This window comes from Anopheles marshallii, chromosome 3, assembly GCF_943734725.1.
Source record: "Anopheles marshallii chromosome 3, idAnoMarsDA_429_01, whole genome shotgun sequence".
Lineage (NCBI taxonomy): Eukaryota > Metazoa > Arthropoda > Insecta > Diptera > Culicidae > Anopheles > Anopheles marshallii.
In genome coordinates this window covers 56,145,503-56,167,494 of record NC_071327.1, presented here as the reverse complement: position 1 = coordinate 56,167,494, position 21,992 = coordinate 56,145,503, and the positions used below count along the sequence as shown (strand labels likewise).

The 21,992-nt window shown below is 43.6% G+C and overlaps 4 protein-coding genes across 4 annotated transcripts; 2 read left to right on the top strand and 2 right to left on the bottom strand.

The window, feature by feature from the left end:
- Window positions 1-3,282: 3,282 nt before the first annotated feature.
- LOC128714018 (brachyurin-like) lies at window positions 3,283-4,182 on the top strand. The gene has a single exon (XM_053808894.1). It carries the CDS (start codon window positions 3,283-3,285, stop codon window positions 4,180-4,182), a length of 900 nt encoding a protein of 299 aa, XP_053664869.1.
- Window positions 4,183-5,195: 1,013 nt separating this feature from the next.
- LOC128714274 (brachyurin-like) lies at window positions 5,196-6,095 on the top strand. The gene has a single exon (XM_053809150.1). It carries the CDS (start codon window positions 5,196-5,198, stop codon window positions 6,093-6,095), a length of 900 nt encoding a protein of 299 aa, XP_053665125.1.
- A 6,961-nt stretch (window positions 6,096-13,056) lies between these two features.
- On the bottom strand, window positions 13,057-13,956 carry LOC128713789 (brachyurin-like). Its single transcript, XM_053808657.1, has one exon. The coding sequence runs from the start codon at window positions 13,954-13,956 to the stop codon at window positions 13,057-13,059; it is 900 nt and encodes a 299-aa protein (XP_053664632.1).
- A 1,748-nt stretch (window positions 13,957-15,704) lies between these two features.
- On the bottom strand, window positions 15,705-16,112 carry LOC128712868 (chymotrypsin BII-like). Its single transcript, XM_053807735.1, has one exon. It carries the CDS (start codon window positions 16,110-16,112, stop codon window positions 15,705-15,707), a length of 408 nt encoding a protein of 135 aa, XP_053663710.1.
- Window positions 16,113-21,992: the final 5,880 nt, after the last annotated feature.

The following is a 21,992-nucleotide window of genomic DNA, read 5'->3' as shown; positions in this document are numbered from 1 at the left end:
TTCGATTAAATTCGAAATTAGTCTCTCCCATCTCTCAGTCTCACCATTTAGTTCCAATACAAGAAAGTGAAGGTACCCCTTAGACACGTGGATTCTTTCTAAAGCTGACGATTACCTGATAGCCTGCATCAAAAAACGACTGCTTTCAAAAAATATTTTTAATTTTGAAAGACAATGGAGCCATGGTCGACACATGCATTGTTGCACGAAGACCTCACTGTTGTGCAACGATTTAGACACGCAGCGGTCCGATGATCTGCTAATATCATTAAAATATTATCGGACACCGCAGCATAAAGTAGTACACATAATCAGAGAAGATGTGGAATAATAAGATAAAGGCATTGATGGATTCGTGAAACAAGGAAATATGGTTGTCGGAAAATAACGTCAGACAATATACGAAATTAAGTGCAATGTAGACTGCAATCAGTAATATTATTGTTAGTAATATTATGCAATCAGTAATATATCAGTAATATTTGATGTAAAATAATAGGATATAGCTAGGTTTGGGTTATTCTGGGTCAGATTAAAAGATCTGAAAAAAAAAACTTGATCCTGCATGAATTAATCGGAATCTCGAATGCAAAGAATCCTTAAAGATTCATGAAACTTTTGAGAGACGACTCTTGATTTGAATGGCTTTTCACTAAAAATTAATATGAATGACTCTTCGCAAAAGATTCATTAAGCGCTAGAAAGCCAACTACACTAGATTACAATTAGATACTAGACAGAACAAAAGGTTGTATAGAAAAAATCACCTATTTATCCTTCGGATGCAAACACTATTTTCTATAGGCAGTGTAGCAGCGAGACCCTACTCAAACGGGAATGGTTTCGAAGCCTTTTGAAGGATCATATAGGCTCTACATACCTTACTCCGACACAATACGTCCACGGCGTACAGAACGGTACATACCTTTCCAAATATCTGAGCTTGAGTATACGGGGAACCATAACGCCTTAGGAGATATGGCTAAATTGAGGGGAGGGAAAAGTATCAGCATCCGTTCTCCAAATGACGAATGGCTCTCTCCTTTGTCCTGGATTCACACGGAACTTAAAACAACTGGGAATCCCTCGAGAATCCGACGAGACTGGGGGTTAGGAGAAAGGCTTTGCATGCCACTCCTAATCGCTTCAGCTATAACTGGAGATCACTACAGCAAACATATTCGTTGATTGACCACTTTCCCATTGACGGAAGGCATTTCTTGGATATTATTGGAGGGACATACAGGAGAACAAACCTCGACTTCGACCATTTCCTGGATTCCAGAAACTTGCCGTAGATAATACGCAGCCAACTCCGAACCTCAACTCGGACCGGCTGAAGCTGACTGAAGTTGGCAGGGACTTCGAGGCTGCGCTAGGCAAATCCCTGCTCGAGGACAACACAACCGACGTGATGTCCCTAAACGGCCACTGGCGGATGGTGGATCATGCTATCAGCAGCACAGCCGAGCGATCTACCGACCGTACACCAAGTAACCAGAAGAAGGAACGGTTTGATGATAAGTCCAGACGAGCACTGTCCGAGAAGAAGGCTGCGCGCGCTCAAATGCTCGAGCGTGGGACTCGGTAGAACGTGAAAGACTATAAACGACGGTGAAGGCAGCAGACCCGACTCTTCCTAGACAAGAAGCACCGATTTCAAGCGTCGGATGAACAGTTTATACAACACCTATCTCAATCGAGGGAAACTCGCAAGTTCTACAGGATGTTAAATGCGGCACGGAGCGGTTACACTGACAAGATCGTCATGTGTCGTAGTGTAGACATCCTAACGGACGATTGAGAGGTGATCGTCAGGTGGGAGTGCTACTTTGATGGACACCGTTACGAAGCCAATGCAGAGGATCCCGGATCAGATGCAGAAAGCAATAGAGAGCCTCAGCCGACACGAGAATGACGAGGTACCGGTTATCACGGTCATCAAGCAGCTGAAATGTAACAAGTCAGCTGGCAGCGATGGACTGGTGAACTCTTCAAGATTGGCCTGGCGAGTCTTGCATTATACATTGGCTGATCGTAAGGATTTACCAAAGTAGTAGATAGTGGGTGTCATACACCCAGTGTTTTAAAAAGTTGACTGGCTGGACTATGCCAACTTTCGAGCCAGTTTTAAATGCCGCTTACGAGATCCTGTCCCAAATCCTCTACTGCAGACTAGCGCCCTTTGCCACAGATTTCGTCTAACAAGCTACCGAGCTGGGTTTGTTGGAGGAAAATTCACCAACTATCAAATCTTCCACTCTACGGCAGACTCACCAGAAATGCCGGAAGCAACAGATACCTACACACCATCTACTCATTGACTTCAAGGCGGCCTATGATACCATAGACCGGAAGGAACAATGGAACACCATGCAGCAGTATGGATTCCCTGGGAAACTTCTGCTGCTAATAACCCGCTAACCAGAGAAAGCCTAGGGCAACAAAATCGTTGCTCTGTAGCGTGAGGAGTAGAGCGCGATAGTTGATTTGTCGCACTGGTTCCAGGGCGGTATCCATGACACGATTTGGTTTCGTGGATGATATCGACATCATCGGACACACATCTGCGGCGGTTTGCGAAACCTACACCCGACTGAAATGCGAAGCCTTAAGAATTTAATTGAGAACCAATGCTATGACCGTGATAGGGCCCGGACGGGAAGCAGAGTATAAGTGGACGGTGACGATCCTGAGGTTGTGGAGGAGTTTTGCTATCTTGGTACAATGGTAACTTCGGCTATCGAAACAACGTTGCAGCTAAGAAGCTAATCCATCTTCGTACCTTTGATTCCATGTGTCGATGGCCGCATCAGAACAGGATCGAACATCTACAAATGGATGTGATAAACTCTGTGTTCCCAAACGATTGGCCTTATCGACGGAATTAAGCGTGGGATTGTTAAACGCTTTATTGATCTAGGAGTGTGGCGAATTCTTATCGTATTTGTAGATCAGCTGTAATGAGTAATTTAGCAAGCCTTCAGGTAGGCGAAATGAAAAGGACGATGATAGCAAATTTTGTTTTCGCGACTGCCGTCTTATCTCAAACCCTTACGGTTTGGCAACCGTTTCGGGTGTTAAGAATTGCAATTTACTATTGCCTTTATAATGCTTTTGTCCTTGTCGTACAAGAAGGATTTTTTTTATTTGTTCGCTGTTAAAATTTATTATCGGATGCTTTTTGCACATTCCCGCTCGAATCGACGGATAACAAAGGGTTCTCACATTGGTATAAAACGAGCGACGCGAGCACCTCGATGTACATTATTGTGCGTCAAGATGAAAACCTTCGTGCTGCTTGTTGGTCTCCTGGCCGTTGCCAGCGCTGAATGGATCGATATCGATTGGTCCAAGGTGCGCCCGATCGAGGAGTTCGATCACTACTGGGCTCGTCTGCCAGCTGAAATGCAAATCTACCGCAAGATGGTTCCCTCGCATCGCATCGTCAATGGACAGGAGGCTACACCCGGTCAGTTCCCGTACCAGATCGCTCTGCTGAGTGAATTCGCTACAGGAACCGGTCTGTGCGGAGGTTCCGTGTTGACCAACAACTATATCCTGACTGCTGCTCATTGCGTCGTGTCCGGTGCTACTACACTGGCCACTGGAGGAACTGCCATCATGGGAGCTCACAACCGTAACATTCAGGAAACTACCCAGCAGCGCATTCGTTTCTCGACCGGTGGAATCATCCGTCATCCGCAGTACAGTCCGACCAATATCCGTAATGACATCGCCGTGGTTCGTCTGAACTCTGCGATGACTTTCAACGCTCGCGTTCAGCCGGCCCGTTTGCCTGCACGCTCGGATACTCGTCAGTTCGGAGGATTCACCGGAACTGTGTCCGGATTCGGACGCGTCACGGATACTGGTGCAACGTCGCCTGTTGTCAGGTTCACCACCAACCCGGTCATGACCAATGCTGATTGTATTGCTCGCTGGAACACTGCCCTGATTCAGCCCCAGAATGTGTGCCTAAGCGGTGAGGGTGGTCGCTCGTCGTGCAACGGTGACTCCGGTGGCCCACTGGCCGTCCAGGATGGTGGAAGCCTCCAGATCGGTGTTGTGTCGTTCGGATCTGCTGCTGGTTGCTCCGTTGGTATGCCATCAGTGTACGCCCGTGTGTCGTTCTTCCTCTCTTGGATTGAGGCCAACTCTAACTTCGTTGCGCGTCCTTAACTTCAAAACGGTTAGCTAGTTTTGAATGATATTTCAATAAACAGGCAAGAACTTCATTCAACGTGTAAAGTGTTCTGTGCTAAATGTGTTTATCATTTAAAGTTTAATCTGAACTAAATCAGAAAAAATTGTACCAAATCTAACTAGTCAAACATATGGAGTGCTAAATATTAAATTTATGCTCGGTCCTCATCATCTGCTCGGACCATCGTATTCCTTTGATTTGTTGAACAGTGCAAGAAAATTTATCTCACTAGCGTCACAGTTTGGTACTAAAAATGTACTAAAACACTCTGCTATCGTGATTTTCAGACGCGTTATTAACTATTGCATGGGAAATCTTATCAACATAATGTTATCAACCGTACATTCGCATCTTTCGGTTTCGTGTAGTAATCCGGACTAATAAAATTGCAATCGTCCGTCTGGCTATTCCTCGCTTCTCGACTCCAATGTTCATGGCTACCTTCCAGCTTATGGAGGTTATTGTGCTACAAAGATAAGAAAACTACTTGTAATATCCTTCTATGGCGGCTACGTGCGTTATCAAGTCACAATAAATCCTAAAATTTGTGGCAACTTCAATTAACATAACATGAACGGTTTAGAGGATTCCAGAAACACTGCAAGACCATGAAGCTAATGGAGCACCGAATAAGCAAGCAGGAAGGCAGTAATTCATGGCTTTGACAAGTAATCTTGAGTAATATAATCGATTAACTTGGTGCGAATATTAACCGACACAACTGTGGTTCCCATTTCGCTTAGCAAGCAAAGCGTACCAGTCAAAACAGAGGTTATTGTGCTACAAAGATAAGGACGTGTGGCAATATAGCTTATCGAGCCCGTGGGAAGAATTCGGTCTCACAAAACAATTTTCCCATAATCAGGAGACTTGCTAACCGATTGCAGGAAGTTCGTGCCGATTAAAATTGGATAAGATTTGTTTCTCGCATCGACCTCTGTATAAAAGCAGGAACCTCTAGCCTTAGTTCACTGTACTGTGTGTCAAGATGAAAACCTTCGTGCTGCTTGTTGGTCTCCTGGCCGTTGCCAGCGCTGAATGGATCGATATCGATTGGTCCAAGGTGCGCCCGATCGAGGAGTTCGATCACTACTGGGCTCGTCTGCCAGCTGAAATGCAGATCTACCGCAAGATGGTTCCCTCGCATCGCATCGTCAATGGACAGGAGGCTACACCCGGTCAGTTCCCGTACCAGATCGCTCTGCTGAGTGAATTCGCTACAGGAACCGGTCTGTGCGGAGGTTCCGTGTTGACCAACAACTATATCCTGACTGCTGCTCATTGCGTCGTGTCCGGTGCTACTACACTGGCCACTGGAGGAACTGCCATCATGGGAGCTCACAACCGTAACATTCAGGAAGCTACCCAGCAGCGCATTCGTTTCTCGACCGGTGGAATTATCCGTCACCCGCAGTACACCACGACCAACATCCGTAATGACATCGCCGTGGTTCGTTTGAACTCTCCGATTACCTTCAACGCTCGCGTTCAGCCGGCTCGTCTGCCTGCACGCTCAGATACTCGTCAGTTCGGAGGATTCACCGGAACTGTGTCCGGATTCGGACGCGTCACGGATACTGGTGCAACGTCGGCTGTTGTCAGGTACACTAGCAACCCGGTCATGACCAATGCTGATTGTATTGCTCGCTGGAACACTGCCCTGATTCAGCCCCAGAATGTGTGCCTCAGCGGTGAGGGTGGTCGCTCGGCCTGCAACGGTGACTCCGGTGGCCCGCTGGCCGTCCAGGATGGTGGAAGCCTCCAGATCGGTATTGTGTCGTTCGGATCTGCTGCTGGTTGCTCCATTGGTATGCCATCAGTGTATGCTCGTGTGTCGTTCTTCCTCTCTTGGATTGAGGCCAACTCTGACTTCGTTGCTCGCCCTTAAATCGTGATGAAACTGTTTATGAATAAAAGAATGAAATTTTATGAATAATACAGCACAGTTTAGCTTATGTTCCAGTAAAGTTGCAAGGCTACAGGAGTCCTCTAAACCCAGTGGTGCATTAAACCCCTTGGAACCCCTGGGTTGAATGTAGTAATGGGAAATGATCCCAAAGTTGGGATCGGATCGTGTAAATTTAAGCCCGATAACACCCTTATCGGGCTGCCCGATAACACCCTTATCGGGCTGCCCGATAACACCCTTATCGGGCTGCCCGATAACACCCTTATCGGGCTGCCCGATAACACCCTTATCGGGCTGCCCGATAACACCCTTATCGGGCTGCCCGATAACACCCTTATCGGGCTGCCCGATAACACCCTTATCGGGCTGCCCGATAACACCCTTATCGGGCTGCCCGATAACACCCTTATCGGGCTGCCCGATAACACCCTTATCGGGCTGCCCGATAACACCCTTATCGGGCTGCCCGATAACACCCTTATCGGGCTGCCCGATAACACCCTTATCGGGCTGCCCGATAACACCCTTATCGGGCTGCCCGATAACACCCTTATCGGGCTGCCCGATAACACCCTTATCGGGCTGCCCGATAACACCCTTATCGGGCTGCCCGATAACACCCTTATCGGGCTGCCCGATAACACCCTTATCGGGCTGCCCGATAACACCCTTATCGGGCTGCCCGATAACACCCTTATCGGGCTGCCCGATAACACCCTTATCGGGCTGCCCGATAACACCCTTATCGGGCTGCCCGATAACACCCTTATCGGGCTGCCCGATAACACCCTTATCGGGCTGCCCGATAACACCCTTATCGGGCTGCCCGATAACACCCTTATCGGGCTGCCCGATAACACCCTTATCGGGCTGCCCGATAACACCCTTATCGGGCTGCCCGATAACACCCTTATCGGGCTGCCCGATAACACCCTTATCGGGCTGCCCGATAACACCCTTATCGGGCTGCCCGATAACACCCTTATCGGGCTGCCCGATAACACCCTTATCGGGCTGCCCGATAACACCCTTATCGGGCTGCCCGATAACACCCTTATCGGGCTGCCCGATAACACCCTTATCGGGCTGCCCGATAACACCCTTATCGGGCTGCCCGATAACACCCTTATCGGGCTGCCCGATAACACCCTTATCGGGCTGCCCGATAACACCCTTATCGGGCTGCCCGATAACACCCTTATCGGGCTGCCCGATAACACCCTTATCGGGCTGCCCGATAACACCCTTATCGGGCTGCCCGATAACACCCTTATCGGGCTGCCCGATAACACCCTTATCGGGCTGCCCGATAACACCCTTATCGGGCTGCCCGATAACACCCTTATCGGGCTGCCCGATAACACCCTTATCGGGCTGCCCGATAACACCCTTATCGGGCTGCCCGATAACACCCTTATCGGGCTGCCTTATAAGATGAAATCCCATAATCGACTTCCTAACAACGCAGCACATAATTCTAATCTGGCAATTGTCAACCGCTTTGCTAATGGTGCTACCTTGGATCGCGAAATCAACAGCTGCACTACCGCCTTTCCCGGTTTTAATTCACTCCTTACGTACATACAGGCTCCGTATCCCTTTTCAGAAGCATCACAGAATATGTGATATTGTATAGCCTCACTCACACCAGCCGTGGAAGTTGCACCTCTTGCAGCACATAAAGTTGAGTCACCAGATTTTGCCAATCACGACACATACTCTCTGGCAATTCTTTGTCCCAAGGCCAAACCTATCCATTAACATCTTTCAATCTCCATAGTTGTTGCATGAAGATTTTTGCCATCATTTTCACGGGGTCCGCAAATCCCACAGGGGTTGTAAATCCTTGCAATTGCGCCCATTACATTCCTCTTTGTGATTGAAAATGAAGTCACGATCTTTGGAGCTCGCACGCTTACAACATCTGACCTTGGCTCCTGTTATGGTTTACACGAATGCGAACCCTGCAACGGGGCGAAATCGGTCGTCGGAAATAAAGGATCCGACAGTCGCCCGGATAAAGAGTGCGTAGAGAACAGCGAGAGAGAAAGAGGAAGAGAGAGTAAATGCGTAGCCGCACGCGGTTGCGTAAAAAAAGGTTAGTACAGGTTAGGACACAGGAGCCAGGCTAGCGAAGGCGGACCTTTTCTGAAGTTATTTTTTTATTTCATTTAATTTTCCCTATTTCATTATTCATCATTCTGGGGCGGCCCGGTGGCATGATGGTAGCGGCGCCGGTCTTCACACGAACGGACTGGACCAAAATCCCATCCGGGCCAATCCCCCGTAGCAAGGACTGACTATCCGGCTACGTGGTAAAATAAGTCGATACGGCCAGGCCGTTCTAACGAAAAAAAAAAAAAAAAATTATTCATCATTCTCTATTGGCGTGAATTAGTGTGATAATAAAGAAATTACTGCCTAAACGCATTTCGCGCTCAGTGTGCCTACAGCTCCCATATTACTCCCAGTGTGCTCACCACATTTCCTTCCACGTTCAATTCTAACTTTTCAATCTTAACACGATTTTCTTCCGGAATTCCATCCAATGCAGCACGACTATTTGCTGCCCATTTCCGAAGCTTAAATCCCGCTCTTTCTAAAAGTTCAATCACCTCTTGACGAATTTGTTTCGCCTTCTCTACTGTTTCTGCTCCCGAAATCAAATCATCAACATAAAAATCATTGTACCAGTTCATTGATGCTGGGAATTCCTTTTCTCCATCTTCAAAGACTCTTCGAAGGGTTCGTATGGCCAAATACGGGGCACATGCTGTGCCATACGTAACAGTGTTGAGTCGATATATGCTCACAGGGCCTGCTTCGTTAGATCGCCAAAAGATGCGTTGCAGGTCTCTATCCTTCTCGTCTACTAATACCTGCCGATACATTTTTTCCACATCGGCTACCACGGCTACTTTATGAAATCGGAAACGCATTAGGATAGAGACTATATCATCCTGTAACTGCGGTCCGGTCAATAGGATATCATTCAACGATCTTCCACTCTCTGTCTTGCATGAAGCATCAAATACGACTCTGCATTTTGTTGTAGTGCTGTCTAGCTTCCAAACAGCATGATGAGGTAAATAGTATTTTATACTCTGATTTTCATTCTTCTCATCTGCCACTTTTGTCATATGGTTCAGCTGAATGTATTCTTCCATAAACTTGTGGTATTCTTCGAGTAGACAATTATCTTTCCTCTTTCTTCTTTCAACTGCTTCAAATCGTTTGAGAGATATGTCATATGATTCGCCAATTTCACTTTCGTAATTTGCCACCTTCGGTAACTGCACTATATACCTTCCATACTCATTGCGACTTGTAGTTTCTTCATACCATCCTCTCACAAAATTGCTCTTCTTTAGACATCAGCTTCTCTTCTGGAATATCTTCTAGCTGGACCAGTCTCTCCATCGCAGCATTAAAATTATCATCCATTACACAACCCACGATGCCTTCGTTGAAACCGTCTTCACTTGCCTTTGACATTCTTCCGCTGACAATCCAACCCAACTTAGTTTCGAGCAATCGGGGAAGATATGAAGCCAATTTAATCTTTCCATCTTGCAACATTTCGGCAAACAATCCGGCTCCTATCAGTAGATCTATTCGTTCTGGTTTGTTGAATGCTGGATCTGCAAGAGGTATTCCTGCTGGTAGGTTCCACGAATTCACCTCTACAACTCGACTCGGATAGTCGGACGTTACTCGCGGTAACACCAACAACTGCAGCGACGTCTGAAACTCGGATACACGTGATTTTATTCTGGCCGATACCATACTGGTTGCTGTCACTGACACCGCCCCTATTCCGGATAAGGGGTTCGAAACTCGGATTCTCTTTAATCTTAATTGCTGGGCCAGTCGTTCAGATATAAAATTCGATTGGGATCCTTGATCCAACAGAGCTCTCGCGGGCATCTCCTCTCCATTACTTCCGCAAATCAACACCACTGCTGTCGATAGCCACACCATCGTTTTTGACCTGCCAGATTCTCGAGTGGTGGCATTAATTGTCGCTGTTTCCACCTCCTCTGCTGTTGACTGTGATATCACCTTTGCTGACACCTTATCTGCTTCTTGCCATTTGCACAAAAGTGTAAGATGTCTGCCATGACAATTATTGCACTTGGTACTATTTCGACAAAACCTTATTTGGTGATTCGCCTTAAAGCAGCTAAAACATAGGCGGTGATTCTTCGCCAAAGCTTCACGCTGTAGAATTGACATTTCCCTGAATCTTGTACAGCTATCAAGGGAGTGATCTGCATTGCAAGCTGGACAAGTTTTCTTCTCGTTACGCGATGATTGGGCTGCACATGTAACTGAATATGATTGGGATGTTCTGTTCATCTTCTGATCTGGAACACGATTTCGCTGGTAGACCCTTGTAGCGGCTCTCGTGCCGACGCTGTGGAGAGCGGTACTATTTAAGATGCGAATACGTTTTTCGCAAAACTCCATCAATTGCTCGTAGCTGTCGGTCAGGTTTTCCACTGCAAAATTGTTCCCAATACATTAAAGTGGTCTTATCGAGTTTATACGTTACCAGCGTCGTGAGTGGCGTATTCCAGTGTTGTACGGGTTCATCCAGCCGTTTCATTCCTTGAACTAATCGTCTTGTCTCATTTACTACTCTGGTCAGTTCCGATGATGTTGTGGCATTCATAGGTTCCAGCTGAATCAGTGCCTTGAAGTATTCCCTCCGAAGGATCTTGTTATCGTCGTATCTCTGCAGTAGGGTCTCCCACGTTGGTGCGTAGCCCTTGTCTTCGAGTGGCACATGTTCAAACTGCAGTGCAGCTTCTCCCTTTAGCGACGCTAGCAGATACTGAAGTTTTGCCACCTCAGGAAGTTCCAGTACATCATGCACTAATGACACAAAAAGATCCTTGTATGTCACCCACTGTGTAATGTTCCCATCGAACGTTGGCAGTTCTAGTTTTGGTAAACGCATTTTAACACTCGCGGACATTGTATTTGCCATTGTGCTATTCGCAATCGGATGCGCACTTTCATCAGCCTTTTGCAAATCCATAATGAAACCTTTCACTTTATGGTATTTTTTATAATACTCCTTTCGATCATTACGCATTTGTACCTCGTCAGCCTCCTCATCTTCCAGCAATAGTTTTTCTCTTGCATCCTCATGTGCCCCCTTTGCTTCCTCTAACGCCTTCACTTGACTTGGTAACTCTGCACGATGCACGGAATCATTATAATGGTCTACAAATTCGACGAACGCTTCTATCCACGAGTGACGATCCTTAAGCCACGGGGCCACGAGCGATGAGGATTCCCTCAAAACTCTAAATATTGAGTGACTTGAGTTTTGAGGGAAACCTGGCTCATCTACAAAAGTCTCAAAAATTTTTGAGACTTTTTTGACAGATTCGGCCAGTCAGCAGCTCAAAATGTAAACAAAACCTGTTGTATCTGCCGATGGTATGGCGAAAGAATAATGGTTTATTTTTTTACACAAGTACACTTTTTGCGTACTATTATGAATGTATCTACATTCTGAAAGTGTTTTATGCGTAATTATGATTGTACAAGCACAATGTTTTGGCGTACAGTATGATGTTTTTATGTCTCCGCAACGTACTTTTTGGAACAATGTGTGACAAAAGTTGTCAACATGTTTTGTAATTGAATTTATACATTTCAACTGCTATATGATTGATGGATTAAGCTCCTGTAATTAAGAAAATGATGATTTAGTTTTTAATTTACAAACCACAATTTTTTTGATCATATTTTCCATAAAATTGAAACAAAAATACAGTAGAAACAAAAAAATTAAAATACATGAAAAACATTTTACTCGTCACATACTGTGTGTTGTCAACGTCAAATCCAGTAAGGTCACCACTGTACTGAAATTGAGGGAATCCTCAAGAGGCAACGGAGACTTTGGTTTTGAGTGACTTTTTGAGGTAAATGAGTGACTGAGGAGGTTTGAGACGCAGTCTCAACGCTCGTGGCCCCGCAGCTTTATACACCCTTGCTATTTTTTTCATTTTATTTTCTGGCGGCATTGCAACGATTTAATTAAACTTGTGTTTATTTTATTTTATTTCTTTTGTCCACACGACGTACTGAATTGTCCCACTGTACACTATTATGGCCGCACTGACGCCAACTTTATGCGCCCAATTGACGAAGTGATGGTGTACTCAGGTTACTGACCGACACGACGCTAACTTTCGCACAACGCGCAAGCAACCTACCCCAACAATCAATTTGAACCGTTTTGTCCTGCAACTTGTGCTATCCTCCGACTGTTTTCAATTTAAGCTTGATCACACTGCGATACGATTATTATCAGTTTTTTTATCCGTTGGCCTTAATCCTTAAACCCTTACACGCAACGCCACATACAAGCGTCACTACGATACATGTCTTTTGTTGACCTACGCACAACGATTTTCTACCGAAAGTCTTTATCGAATATTCTCCTTTTTAACACTAGTACGCAGCAACACTTTCCTAAACTGCACAACTTCCTTCTGCGGGATCCGGTTCGAAGGACCAAATGTTCGATAGCTCGCTGTTCTTTCGGATCGTTATTGTGACCTTTACGTCTGGGGGTTTAAGTTAAGACTGAAATTATTGTATTCACCTACAATTTACAATGTTACTTACACTAAGACCTATTCTATACCTAAAAACTACACTAACATATGTACACGATGTTACATTGTTGCATACTCATAGGCGCAACAGTGTTATCGGGTTTAAATTTACACGATCCGATCCCAACTTTGGGATCATTTCCCATCACTACATTCAATCCAGGGGTTCCAAGGGGTTTAATGCACCACTGAGTTTAGAGGACTCCTGTAGCCTTGCAACTTTACTGGAACATAAGCTAAATTGTGCTGTATTATTCGTAAAATTTCATTCTTATATTCATAAACAGTTTCATGACGATTTAAGGGCGAGCAACGAAGTCAGAGTTGGCCTCAATCCAAGAGAGGAAGAACGACACACGGGCGTACACTGTTGGCATACCAATGGAGCAACCATCAGAAGATCCGAACGACACAATACCGATCTGGAGGCTTCCACCATCCTGGACGGTCAGCGGGCCACCGGAGTCACCGTTGCAGGCCGAGCGACCACCCTCACCGCTGTGGCACACATTCTGGGGCTGAATCACGGCAATGTTCCAGCGAGCAATACAATCAGCATTGGTCATGACCGGGTTGGTGGTGAACCTGACAACAGCAGACATTGCACCATTATCCGTGACGCGTCCGAATCCGGACACAGTTCCGGTGAATCCTCCGAACTGACGAGTATCCGAGCGTGCAGGCAGACGGGCCGGCTGAACGCGAGCGTTGAAGGTAATCGGAGAGTTCAAACGAACCACGGCGATGTCATTATGGATGTCGGTCGTGGTGTACTGCGGGTGACGGATAATTCCACCGGTCGAGAAACGAATGCGCTGCTGGGTAGCTTCCTGAATGTTACGGTTGTGAGCTCCCATGATGGCAGTTCCTCCAGTGGCCAGTGTAGTAGCACCGGACACGACGCAATGAGCAGCAGTCAGGATATAGTTGTTGGTCAACACGGAACCTCCGCACAGACCGGTTCCTGTAGCGAATTCACTCAGCAGAGCGATCTGGTACGGGAACTGACCGGGTGTGGCCTCCTGTCCATTGACGATGCGATGCGAGGGAACCATCTTGCGGTAGATCTGCATTTCAGCTGGCAGACGAGCCCAGTAGTGATCGAACTCCTCGATCGGGCGCACCTTGGACCAATCGATATCGATCCATTCAGCGCTGGCAACGGCCAGGAGACCAACAAGCAGCACGAAGGTTTTCATCTTGACACACAGTACAGTGAACTAAGGCTAGAGGTTCCTGCTTTTATACAGAGGTCGATGCGAGAAACAAATCTTATCCAATTTTAATCGGCACGAACTTCCTGCAATCGGTTAGCAAGTCTCCTGATTATGGGTAAATTGTTTTGTGAGACCGAATTCTTCCCGATTGGGACCGATTGGGATCGATAAGCTATATTGCCACACGTTCTTATCTTTGTAGCACAATGTCACCTCTGTTTTGAATGGTATACTTTGCTTGCCAAACGAAATGGGAACCACAGTTGTGTCGGTTGATATTCGCAACAAGTTAACCCATTATATTGCTCAAGATTACTTGTCAAAGCCATGAATTACTGTCTTCCTGCTTACTTATTCGGTGCTCCATATTATGTTGGCGCAATAAAATAACACTACCGATTTGGTTGACTGGCAACGCTGAACTAAACTATTTATTGAAGTTCCAGATATATATATATACAGGTCAATTGTCACATTGACATATTACAAGATTGTTATAGAAAAGGTGGTGATTGAATTGATATTCCATTATTCCCCCTCAATTCAATACTTCTAATAAATCCAAGTTAGTTCTATGCTTTACGAAACTAGCTTTTGGTAATCCTTTTGTCATTAAATCGGCTTGTTGCTCAGCTGAAGCAATATACTTTAGGACAATTTCTCCGCGTTGTATCTTATCCCTGACAAACAAATGCTTAACGCTCATATGTTTAAGTCGTCCTAGATTACGCTCTTCTTCAGCTGCATGTATTGTCGACTGATTATCCTCATAATATATAACAGGATTACACAAATCACATCCTAAATCAATCAGTATTCTTTTCAACCAAGTTCCTTGGCATACTGCCTTCGTTAGAGAAATCATTTCTGCTTCTGTGGATGATAAGGCAATTGTTGACTGTTTCCTAGTCAGCCAGCTAATAGTAGCTCCATATACCTTAAAAACGTATCCTGAAAGTGATTTCCTATCAATCTTATTATTTGCCCAATCTGCATCCGTATATGCTTTCAAAATTTCATTATCCTTATTTCCGTTATATACCAATTTATAACTCAAAGTTCCTCGAATGTACCTCAACACTCTTTTTAAATGCACCCAATGCTCTTCATTAGGACAGCTTTGAAATTGGCTGAAATAAATCGATGCAGCACATAAATCAGGACGTGATGTTAATGCAACAAACATTAAACATCCTATTAACTCACGGTACGGTTTATCAATTCGTTTAGCTTCTGTTCCCTTTTCTAGGTTTAGATTACATTCCATAGGTGTCGCAGCTGGTTTGCATTCGTTCATATTGAACCTCAGTAGCAAATTTTCAAGAAATGTTTTCTGACTGATCAAAAGTAACTTCTTTTCCTTACATCGCATTATATTCATGCCCAAGAAAGTCTTTATTTCTCCACTATCGGTCATTTTAAACTTTTCTAAAAGTATTCTTTTAACCTTCTTGATCGCTTCTAGTTTCACACCTATGATGACTAAATCATCTACATGCAGTATTAATGGTATTCGCTCTAAACCTGTTCCTCTCATGTACAAACATGGATCGTTTACACTGGACAAGAATTTTATACTCTTTATAAATTCATCAAATTTTACATGCCATGCCCTGGATGGAAGCCTGTTTCAAACCGTATAATGATTCCTTCTGAACACTTACACGTTGAATGAAGTTCTTGCCTGTTTATTGTAATACCATTCAAAACTAGCTAACCGTTGTTTGAAGTTAAGGACGCGCAACGAAGTTAGAGTTGGCCTCAATCCAAGAGAGGAAGAACGACACATGAGCGTACACTGATGGCATACCAACGGAGCAACCAGCAGCAGATCCGAACGACACAACACCGATCTGGAGGCTTCCACCATCCTGGACGGCCAGCGGGCCACCGGAGTCACCGTTGCACGACGAGCGACCACCCTCACCGCTTAGGCACACATTCTGGGGCTGAATCAGGGCAGTGTTCCAACGTGCAATACAATCAGCATTGGTCATGACCGGGTTGGTGGTGAACCTGACAACAGGCGACGTTGCACCAGTATCCGTGACGCGTCCGAATCCGGACACAGTTCCGGTGAATCCTCCGAACTGACGAGTATCCGAACGAGCAACCCTTATCGGGCTGCCCGATAACATCCTTATCGGGCTGGTTCTGGTTGTTCCATGTATATTTCTTCGCTTATTTCCCCGTTTAAAAATGCAGTTCATACATCCATTTGATGAATATGCCACTCTTTATAGTTTGCTACTGAAAAAATTTCTCTTATGGTATCTAATTTTGCGACCGGGGAGTACGTCTCCGAATAATCAAAACCTTGTTTTTGCGAAAAACCGCGTGCTACTAAACGTGCCTTGTATCTTTCTTCTTGTTCATTATCCTTTTTGATTTTGAAAACCCATTTACATGAAATTGTTTTCCTTCCTTTTGGTAATTGAACTAACGACCACGTTTTGTTTTTCTCGAGAGAACTCATCTCTTCATTAATCGCTCGCTTCCATTTCTCCCAATCGGGTCTCTTTTTCCGCACCTACTAAAGTATTCGGTAAATCGTCAACGAAATTAGTTGCACTAAATGCAAAACCCGTATATTCAAACTCGAAATTTTCGTGCCATCCAGGTGGTTTCCGTTCTCGGCCAGATCGACGCTGCGGTGTTTCTACTATCGTATGTTCTTCAGGTTGATCGAGCTCTACTTCTTCCATGCACGAACCGAAACTGTCGTCTACAGTAACCGTGTCGGATGCTTCGCCAGGACTATCAATTATCTCATTCGGTGTAAGCTCACTATCATCCTCGTTGTCAGAGTCGTCCCAATATGCTTGAAAACGAGAGCTTTCTATAATCTTTGATCTCGCATCCAATCGCGATGCTTCGGCGCACTCTTCAAAAACAACATCTCGTGCCACGGTGATTTTCTTTAGCTTGGGACTCCATATGCGATAGCCACAAGGTGCATAACCGACAAAAAGTCCTTTCCACGACTTTGCATCTAGTTTCTTTCTACGTTCTTTCGGTACGTGAACATGCACTTGCACACCAAACACACGCAGAATTTTCACGTTGGGTTTAACATTTTCCCAAATCTCACAGGGTGTCTTTCCTTTTAATGCACTCGAAGGACTACGGTTTGCCAAATACGCTGCGGTCTCAACTGCAGTACCCCAGAAATCTTTTCCAATACCACTGTCACTAAGCATGGAGCGAACCTTTTCTACCAACGTACGGTTCATACGCTCGCTTACACCATTTTGTTCCGGGGAATAGGGTATTGTCCACTCTATTTGAATTTCTTGTTTCGAACAAAAATTAACAAAACTATCGCTTTTATATTCCCCTCCGTTATCGCATCGGATTCTAGAAATCCTTTTACCAAACTTTGCTGTAACGATTGCTTCATATTCTTGAAAACGTTTGTTCACTTCACTCTTATCTTTCAGAAGAAAAACCATTGTAAATCGACTCCAGTCGTCAATAAATGTTACAACATAATTTGCACCACTTTTGTCCTTGGGGTTTACCGGTCCGCATACATAGGAGTGTATCAACTCCAACAAACGATTCGATTGTTTTTCTTCCCGCGAATGAAACGGTTTCCTTGTTTGTTTTCCTTCGTTGCAGGCTTTACAATACACTTTTTTCGTTCCCGAGGTTACCTTTTTCTGTTATGTTCATTCCACGAATCATTTCACTATTCACCAGTTTCTTCAGATTTCCTGCACTGAGGTGACCGAAACGGCGATGCCATAGTTTAAGATTTCTTGGAATCTGTCCACACGAATAAAATGCCTCACGTGTATTGTTATCTTTAAATTGTATCCAATACAATTTTCCACAAAGTTCGCCTTTCAATATTATTTTTCCTCGATCGTCTAATATTTTCACACAATGATGTTCAAAAATCACTTTGAACCTGGCGTTTGCTACTTTTCTAATGGATAGCAAATTGGTTGGTGCTTCTGGTACGTACAATACATTTTTTAATGTCACCTTTTGTTCGTTTTCACCATAATGAAGCACAATGTCGCCTTCATAGCTTGCCGTGATGTATTCTTTTTCTTTAGCGATCGAAATAATAATTGGCCTTTTCAATTTCCGTAACTCGCTAAATAATACCTTATTGTTTGAAATATGCTCCGACGAACCAGAGTCTACAATCCACGTTCCACTAGAATTCATAGGATTCGAGTTATTGCTTAAGAAACTCACACCACGCGGTTTGTCGTTGTCCCCAAAGTAAGCACTTGGTTTCTTGCTAAATTTGCTCTTTGTCACTTTGTTCTTTTCTGGACATTCATTCGCCTTGTAGCCCTCCTTTTTACATATAAAACACTTTATTGGTTTCCTTTTGAAAGGTTTTCGTTTCAGATCATTCGTGCTAGAAAATGCAGCCGGTTCCGAATTAGAACTGTTTGTCTCGCTGATATCTAGTTTTGTCTCTTCATCTAACAAACGACTTTTCACGAAATCAATGTCTAAACTGCCGTCTTGCATTGTTTCTAAAGCAGTTACGATTGTTGCGTACGACGAATTGAGGGATAAAAGGAGATAGCAAACAATATCTACATCATCAATTTTGCCACCGGTTGCCCTATAGGCGCGCACTGTCTTGTCCATTTCTAAGAAATGATCACGAAGTGGTCCACTTTCGTGTTTCAAAGCAAACAACTTTTTCTTAAAATGCATTCTGGATGCTACACTTTTCCTTTCATATATGCTCAGAAGTGTGTCCCACATTTCTTTCGGTGTTTGTTTGTCGCGAACATATTCCAATTGCGAGTCACTTATGAATAACTCTGAATAACTATGTTATCTTAGAATAACAACTTATTATTATATTAGTAATTAGTATGCATTTAGTTTTAGTGTAATTTAGGGGTTTTTAACTTATTTAACCACTGCTTATTAACACTGGCTTCAAAACATACTGGTATTTCTAAGTTTGTATACAAAAGTTTTTTAATGGTTATAATCTACACTATGCATCAATTACGTTCAAAAGATTTCGAGCAAAATGGTATTTAAATTTATCTCGTATGCATATTGCTCGTTGGCTTGAATGATTGAAACGTCGGCTTAATGATGACGTTTCTTCCTCTCGAGTTATGGAATCAAACACTTGATATCCCTGACTTTCCCTAAAGTCGAAGGATATGTTGTGCAGCAAACATGTGGTCTTTACAATCGTATCTACATGATGTGGATTAACTTGCAGCTCGGTTTTTAAGCATCTCCATTTACTAACCAACATTCCAAAGGCGCATTCAACTGTTCGTCTAGTCTTGCTTAAATAATAATTATAGACTCCTTCATCACCGTCTCCTATTGAGTATGGTCTCATTAAATATGGTTTGATCTCCTAAAAGCACATACGGCATCTCTACCCCATCTAACATTCTGGCTCAATATTTTTAAATGTATTACTTTCTAAAAACACTCCACTATCAGCTTTTCGTCCATAATCTCCTATATCTACAGTCAAAAACTTTCCTTTTGCATCTGCTATCGCTTGCAAATGAATAGAGTAAAAATGTTTATAGTGATAAAACGACGATCCGGATTATTTGGTGCACTTAATGCGTACATGTTTGCCATCAATGAAGCCACATACGTTGGGAAATCCGGTTAGTGCTTCGAATTCTTCGGCGGTATGATGGAATTGTAGCAGAGTAGGAACTGGCATATGGATATTTCTCAGCGTGATCCATATTGCTTCACATACCTCGTATACAATTATTCCAACTCGTTGATTGGAGATGCGGAACGAATATGCCAAAGCTCTGTCCAGTTGAAAGAAACCTGTTCAAACCTGTTCAGTAATTATTAATACATTTTTATATTACAGCCGAACTACTCAAAAAAAAAGTGGCAGGACCTGCGGAATCAATACGCGAGAGAGATGAGGAAGTCGAATCTGCCAACTGGATCGGGAGCCAGAGAATTGGAAGTAAAATGGCGATACTTCCAAATCTTACAATTCCTGGCTCCTTCCTACTCGTCGCGGCCCTGTGTGAGCAATGTCGCTCCAGGGATTAAAGCAACTGAGGCGATGGAAGGTAATTATATAAGATTCTATTTGTTTCTAGTTTATTTTAAATCATATCCTATGTCGTATGTTTACAGAAGGTTCGCAGGATGTTCCAGTTCCAGATTTGACTGAGACCTCGTCTCAGGATTTCGTGGGTGAACAACATTTTAGTCGGGACCAAAAAAAAAACAAAAGTAAGCATCTGGATGAACCACTTGCTTTAGAGAAAGAAAAACTGGGAAAACTGACCGAAATCAAAAACAATGCCACTAACCCTTTTGCGGTCAGTATCTCAGCTGATTTGAAAACATTATCTTTAATAAGGCAACTTCAGGCAAAACAAGCGATTCTTGAGGTGATCAAGAAGCACGTGATAGATGAGGCAGCAGAAATAGCTAATTGTGCTAAGCGATTTAGAATAAGTTAGTTATGTTTAGTAGATGAGTATAGTTAAATTAGTATAGTATGGTAGTTTAGATAAGTATATAATAGTAAAGTGTAGTCAATATAGTGTTATGAGTTGCATGAATTTGTTTTTATAATCAGGCTAGTTAGGTTATTTTCCGTTTATTTAGTGGCTTAGTTACCTAAATTTCATTTGTAGTCTATAACCTGTTTATTGATCACCTCAAAGATATCCACAGATCTGCTGTTTTGCCAGAAGTTGTTAATTTTTTAATAGTTTGTGTGTAAAAGTTCTTATTGTAATATATTTAGTTTAGTTTCGTTAATTTATAATTTTGTTATTTGTTACATGAAATATACTTTTGATAATATATAGACCATATGGCACGTATGTCTGACTGTCTTTTAAATTAATTAACTTAGTACTGCTGGCAGAGTTAACATGAGTACCTAAAGTTTGTATATATTAAACTCAAAAGGGGTTTATCCCTTTATTTAATTTATTAGCAAATAGCTTAATGTTAATAATTAATAATATTTCGGTTATTAATTGGAAGGGGGCCACTGATTGTCGCACTTTGAACTCGTCGAACTGTTAGGGGAGGGAGGGGGGGGGAGGGGGATGGTGGGGATGGTTTAAATGTACATATTTGATTGCTGTTTCAAATGCATACAAATGCAAGTAGCATACAAATTTCACCAATGACCCCTTGAGATACACTTCGGGGCCTCTATAGCATTCGACAAAAGTTACAGCTGCGCTTATCGTGCCCATTTCTGGCACAATTCATACACTTGTTCCTTCTGAACTGCTTTTTTTGAAAGAAAACCTCCGATTGAAACATATATTCAATCATATATTCACGCTATCACCAATTAACGCGTAGATGTAGCTTGCATCACTGTGCTATGGGCAACATAATGCAGGTGTAAATATGCAAGTAGACATTAAACGGGTACAAAATTTCAGCCCACGGTTCTTGTTATCAACAGAAGCCACGGAATAATAATGGCTTTAGGAACCGGTGGTATTTAAAAGACAACATTTCAGTTTCAGGATTCACAAGAGTAGAACGTGCCATTGCTAGCAAAATAAAATCACGGCTCCTGCAGTAGTAATCACATCAAATCAAATAGTATATAATTAAATAATAATATAAGCATTTCAATAACCATCAGTGCTATCGTATCGCGGTAGTGCTGGATGCCAATTCCCCCAAAAGTTCTATTTTTATTAATATGTTTAATATAAATTTTATCTTAATGTGTTCCACGCAATCTCCAACTGAACGGTGTTTTGTTTTGAATTCGATTCGACAGTTCGCAACGCGGTTTTGGTAGCGAGACAGTTCGGGGCGACCATTGACAGTGCACCTCTAGAACACTGTCTGATTTGTTGTGTTTATTTTGCTCTTCGCAGCTCGCTGCCTTAACGGGCAGCCCGATAACACCCTTATCGTTAACATCCTTATTCAATCCAACTTTCTAAGAATTTTGCATCCAGACAGAGTCACTAAGATTTCAAATTTAACTCCACATTTTAATGTCGTCGACGTACCTAACCATCAGCTGGAATCAGTAATGG